We start from the raw sequence: 6,164 nt of genomic DNA on the forward strand, positions 1-6,164 counted from the left end.
TTATAAAAAAAATCTTTAAAAAAGTTGCAGATTTTAGTGATGTCTCATATTTGCAACTTAGAATAAAACTTGTTAACATTATATTGCGTAATTTATTTGTTTGAGTTATACATTACAATAAGGGTTATATGGCTTTGCATCTTCAACAATATCTGTTCCACTGCGAAAAAAGACAAATGTCACTTTAAATGTAAGGAAAACACACTAATTCGTCAGATGGTCGCCAAAAGTAATTTTGGGTGATATCTATTTCTTACAGATTTATTTCTCACCAAGATCGTGTTAAAAGTGTAAACATGCTTAGTATGTCAGTCAAGATGCAAGAATGATAGTGCAGTAGGAGTATTCGATTTCTTCATACTATCTTTTTGTCCAGAAATATTACAAAATTTCGGTTTTAAGTTCCATTTAATATATAATTAGAATGTCTATGACTTTACTTACAATAAGGCGACAGTTGATTCCGATGTTCAAATCCCGTAAAAAAATAAAACAGAAAAATTAAGAAATCAAACAAAAACTAGATGAATCGATGTAAAAAAAACAACACCGGATGTGGCGCCAAGATAAACATTTCCTGATGTGCATTACCCAGTGTTACATACGAATTCATTTTCAGTCGAGTTCAATTTGCAATAGGACGCGATTAGTAAACTTACGTCTGAAGACTTTACTGATATGTAAACTTTTAGTTTGAAGACGTCCGTCTGTGTAAATATCGATGAAAAAATCCAGAAATGTCGCAGAACTTATAATGTCAGGTAGGTTTTGATGTCGATATTACTGACAAAATGTAAAGAAAGTATTTGGAGATCTTCAGAATATTTGTGAATCATCATCTGATTGACAATGGTAATTGAATAATCCTTAACACAATATTATGATGCCAAGAATTTTAGAAAGGTGTTTGAACATTCTGATGATTCGACGATACATTGATCTTTTTTATAATATTTGTGCAATTTAGATATCCAGTTTTTATGTTAATACCACATTTACCAACGGAGTACGGAAGTAGTTATGAATAAATTAAAGAGAACCTATCAAATAAATGTCATACGCACAAAATATTCAGCAAAATAGAATAATCAATATCACAATTATGAAAAAAGTAAATCACAAAAAAATCCTGACTGATTGTCGAAACGTGAAAAGGTGACGGGATTATAGTAACTTCAAAATGTATCAATTGTCGTTACTACAATAACGTCTCCCCCAAATGTGACCTACCGAATTATCAACGGGTTTGTACAAACATGAGCTACACGACGGATGTTACGTGTGGAGCAGAATCTGCTTACATTGCCGAAGAACCTTGGATCACCCCAAGTTTTAATGGGGTCCCTATTGCTTAGTTCTTGTTTTTCTATGTTGTAATTTTTACTGTTGTTTGTTTGTCCTTTCGTTTTAGCCATGGCGTTGTCAGTTTATTTTCGACTTATCGGTTCGAGTTTCCCTTTGGTATACTTCGTCTCTCTTTTAAGAACAGTCCCGGACGTTAATTATAAGATTAAATAATGTTCTAACTTTAGCTCATACAGCTAGGGTTAGAAAGTATCAAAGTGGTGTAGTTTGATATTTACTAATGGCGTTGCCCGGATTGGTTTAACCAACTTTAGACTAATGGTATACTACTATTGCCTTTATTCAGCATAACTTCGACTTGTGAGTTTGATTATCTTTTTAGTAACTCCGCCTCCTTTCTAACATGGAGTTGAGAATTATTGATAAATAGAAACCAGCCTAACATAATACTCAACACGCTCATCCTTTTCCCTGTCCCATATAAATGTACTTCCTTACAAAATATTTGAAGAGCCCAGTTCCATAAACATGTTCTAACCTTACAAAATATTTGACGTTAAACTGAAATTCACTTTTGGAAGATCTCAAGTTTTAATGGCTGTCTATACGGTGTATTTTTTAAGTAACTTGCTTTCATGCAAAACATTAAATTTAGATCCATCAATGTATGTTAGATCAAATGCGTATCATAAGCTAAAATATCAAACTATATATATACAAGTCTATACATGAACTCATCATAAATAGTTATCAAAGGTACCTGGATTATAATTTAGTTTACATAAGACTCATCAGTTACGCTCAGATCAAAATAGTTATAAAGCTAAACTAGTACAAAGTTGAAGAGCATTGAGGACCAAAAATTCAAAAAAGTTGTACCAAATACGACTTAGGTAAGATACCTATCCCTGGGGAAAAAAATCCTTAGTTTTTCAAAAAATCGGTTTTGTAAACAGGAAATTTATAAAAATGACCATATCATTGATATGAATGTCAACACCGAAGTGCTGACTACTGTGATGGTGATACCCTCGAGGACGAAACACCAGGATATAAGTTTTGGTTTTGCGCCACACGAATACATGTGACAACCGAATGATAGACATGCAATAACAAATCTTTAATAAAAAAAAAAAACGAATACAAAAAAGCTTGAGAACACCACAAACGTTTACAAATGAATTTCTCATAAAGGTAGATTATCAAATTTCTATACTAATAAGAACTTTTTCAACAACAGCTACCTAGATCAGATTTTTTGTTAACGAAGTTTTGCTTGAGCAACGGTACATCGGGACATCTTTTATTTTGAGAATTTGAGCCCCTTGCTGTTTTTGGTCTTTCATTTTTGGAATCAGTATTCCTCATTTCAAGTTGTCTTTTTGAAACAGAATTATCGTCTATGGCGGTCTTGCTTCTTTCTAGTGTAAACTCATTCTTTATATTATCAGCAGAGCAACTTTCCTTTTCAATAACAATAAAGTATTTATGCTGTACCGATGAGACTAATTCTGGTGTTTGTGATGCACTTTGTTTGCTTTGTTTCATGTGGTGTTCATTATGATCTCCCATAGAGTTGTTACCTTGGTCTTTTTGTTTATCGTATGTATCTTTTTCATTTTCTTTTTCATCTTTTTTGCCTTTGCTTTTTTTGTTGGGCGTAATTTCGAGTTTTGATACATCATATTGACGTCTTAAAGGAACAGTTTTATCTTGTTTGATGCTTTCAGTTCCAATAGTACTGACATTTTCTACTTTCTTAGACTGATCACTACGTCCAGATTTATCAGCATTGGTATCTAAACCCTGATTTCCTTCGATATTCCGGTTTGGCGTATTTGTATTCAAATCCCATTCATTTTTCTTTCTTGTTCCTGTAATCGATTGCTTTCGTTCACCATGGTCTTTTCCTGACTTCGAACTGGTTTTATAGACGTCGACTTGGCTATTTTTAGTCCACCTTTAAGAGATAATTAATTTTCAAATCTAATTTACATGGTGTGAAAAAGCACTATACAAATACAAAAACAAATACAAATGTACTATAACAGAATAATTTGATGACGTTTGTTAACATATATCATATTGTTATCCGTTTTTATCTATTTTAATGGCAGTTTTTAAGTCAACAGATGACCGCAGATATTCTGTATTTATTACAGACCTAAAATTTCCCTTTTGATGATATCACCGAATTAACAATTGTAACTAATAATAAAACGGGCGTTACTAGAAATGGAACGGGAGTTTATTCCAGATTTTCAAGCTTCGTATTCGTGTTGTGAGATTTTCAGTTCATTATTTAGTTTGTTATTTCGAATTTCAGGATATCTGTTTATACTTTTCAATTTTATTATTTTTAACATCCGTGCGTTTGTTTGGAGATCTTTCTTGACTGAAGGTTAAAAAATCCTTTATTTATTTTCTATATTTCAAAAACAATTCAAAATCAATTCTATTCTGACAAAATGTGAGAAATTGGTAAAAAAAAATCAGACGTAAGAATTTACAAACAAATGGAACGAAAGGAAACAATTATCATATTCCCGATTAGAAACAGGAATAATCCGACGAATATTCCCTAAGAAGGTGGGGTTAAATCTTGTTTAAAAGATATCTTCCCCATCTAGGTCAACGTTTACTAATGATGGTGTAATGCAATAAATCTTAAACATGTTAAAATTAATAAGTGTGTAGTATTTTAAATAAAAAAGTCCAAACAATGATATTATCATAGATAACGGCATTTCTTTTATTATAGCACCCTCAACGGAGTTGGGGTGACATATTGTTATTCTACGTTTCTTTTTTTTTCCTTTTTTTCTTTTTCTTCCACACTTTTTGTCCGCGCTAGTTCTCTGATTTGCATGACCAATTTTGATGAAACTATGCTTTAATGTAAAGCACCATCTAAAGTTGTGCATCTGACTATGGAATTTTCCAAAATGGCCATTGTCTCCATGGAAACGGCACAAATATAATAAAAAAAATCCAAAATCATTTTTTTTTCATTATAAAACTCAACTGGATGAAACGTTATGGAAATATTACCTGGTATGTCTAGATAAAAATTAAGTATTCAGAACATCCAAAATGGCCACCATTGGCATGGAAACAGGGCGAAACTTTAAAATTGGCCCTCTGGGAAAACATTCAGAAGCTGCATTTTCTTGAAGAATATAAGCTTAAACCCATATGACCTAAATTGGTATGTAACATGTATTTAGTTGAAGCGGTACCTGTCTTTGGAATTATGAAAATGGATACCGTTACCATGGAATTAAAAAAATGTCAAAATGCACCAAACTTCACGAAACTTTGTTGTTATTGTAATTTATTTTTATTTCAGCTGAAAATACACCAAGTATTGTGATGCATAATTATATAGTTAAATCATAATACATGTATTGATATTATTTTTTTCAGTAACAGTCTTAAAATGACAAAAATTTACGTAGCACCGAGTTTTATATCAGACTGTAACAACTTTTATCTTGGTTAGCGCCTTCATTTTTCATTTGTACTTTAAAAAAAAACAAATAAATGTGGAAGGAATAACTTGTCTAGTATTTGGTCCATTAGGCACTACAATAACATGACTAACTTACCATTTGTATAAAGCTATAACTAACACCAGGATTAAAGCAATAATTACAACAATTAATGCAATTCTAGTTACAATGGTGACTGCTTTTTCTTCCTACAACATAAATGATATTAAGGTGGTACCTAACACTACAGGGAGATAACACTGTAAAATCAGCTAAATGTTTTAATAACGTTTTATTGATAAGGAAATATTAAGCTTCTCAATGATCAAAAAGAGTGTTTGTTAATTACATTAACGGTACCAATTTTCCTACACAAGATGCGCATTTCGACAATAAATGTCTCTTCAGTAATGCTCGTGGCCATAATATATTTAAAATTCAAAGTTTGTATAACAGATGAAGAGTTTTATCCAAAAGGTCCAAACATTATAGCCACATACATGAAAGGAATCAGAGCTTTGCATGAGGGAGATACATTCCTTAATTTATAATAATTTAACATTTTGTAACAGCAATTTTAATAACACAAGAAAATCCGTATTTTCATGCCAGTACCAATGTATTGGATACTGGGCAGGTGATACCCTCGAGGACAGTCCACCAGCAAAGGCATCGACCCACTGGTAGTAATAACTGCTATATCCAACCATTTTTTTCCGAGAAAGTATTGGTTTAAGTTTTTTGCAATCTGTATATTTTTTAAAGGTCAAAGTAATTATTTTGTCAAAATTTTATGAAAATTAAACTAGTCAAAATAATTTTAGTAAAGGTATTTGGTTCCACCTTAAATACTCGCTCAACGAAATGTTTTCTGCAATATCAGAAAATTGAAATTATCAGAACAAAAAGCTAATGGCAACAGTAAGATCATATACAATCAACGGAGTATATTATATGCAAGTTTTAGCTGACACTTACGATAGAAGCATCGTTTTTGAATAAAAAAATAACGATAACTCTCTCTCCACGACCCATTGAAAAAGTTTCGTCACTCACCTTAAATCTCGCACGATTATTTTTTTAATGGCTGTCGTATTTAACGTTTCAACGAGAACTTGAAAAAATGGAACAGATCGGAATAATTTCGATGTTAAAAACGACATGAATTTTAATTTGTTTACAAAAACATGAATTCAGAAATTTTGGTAACTTGTGTAGTTTATTAAACTTTTATTGTACCACGGAAATAACCGAAGTTTGGACAACAACATCTGATGCTATGTTTCGTCTGCTCATCTTTTCATTATTAGTGAGGTGAAAACAAATTCCTGAACAATCACAGGTACTTCATTCAAAAGTCAAACAATC

The 6,164-nt window shown here is 31.7% G+C and overlaps 1 protein-coding gene across 1 annotated transcript; it reads right to left on the reverse strand.

The window, feature by feature from the left end:
• Window positions 1–2,535: 2,535 nt before the first annotated feature.
• Window positions 2,536–5,506, reverse strand: LOC139526705 (uncharacterized). The gene is made up of 3 exons (XM_071321867.1): window positions 5,441–5,506; window positions 4,914–5,005; window positions 2,536–3,265 (listed from the first exon to the last, which is right to left on the reverse strand). Exons 1-3 carry the CDS (start codon window positions 5,504–5,506, stop codon window positions 2,536–2,538), a joined length of 888 nt encoding a protein of 295 aa, XP_071177968.1.
• Window positions 5,507–6,164: the final 658 nt, after the last annotated feature.

Source organism: Mytilus edulis, chromosome 6 (genome assembly GCF_963676685.1).
Source record: "Mytilus edulis chromosome 6, xbMytEdul2.2, whole genome shotgun sequence".
Taxonomy (NCBI): domain Eukaryota; kingdom Metazoa; phylum Mollusca; class Bivalvia; order Mytilida; family Mytilidae; genus Mytilus; species Mytilus edulis.

Excerpts from the sequence above, each read along its gene's own strand:
- LOC139526705 (XM_071321867.1), bottom strand. The coding sequence starts at position 5,506 with ATGGTTGGATATAGCAGTTATTACTACCAGTGGGTCGATGCCTTTGCT. Across the intron at positions 5,006-5,440 it reads CTGGTGGACTGTCCTCGAGG|GAAGAAAAAGCAGTCACCAT; the intron begins GTATCACCTGCC and ends TTTATGTTGTAG. Across the intron at positions 3,266-4,913 it reads GTTATAGCTTTATACAAATG|GTGGACTAAAAATAGCCAAG; the intron begins GTAAGTTAGTCA and ends TATCTCTTAAAG.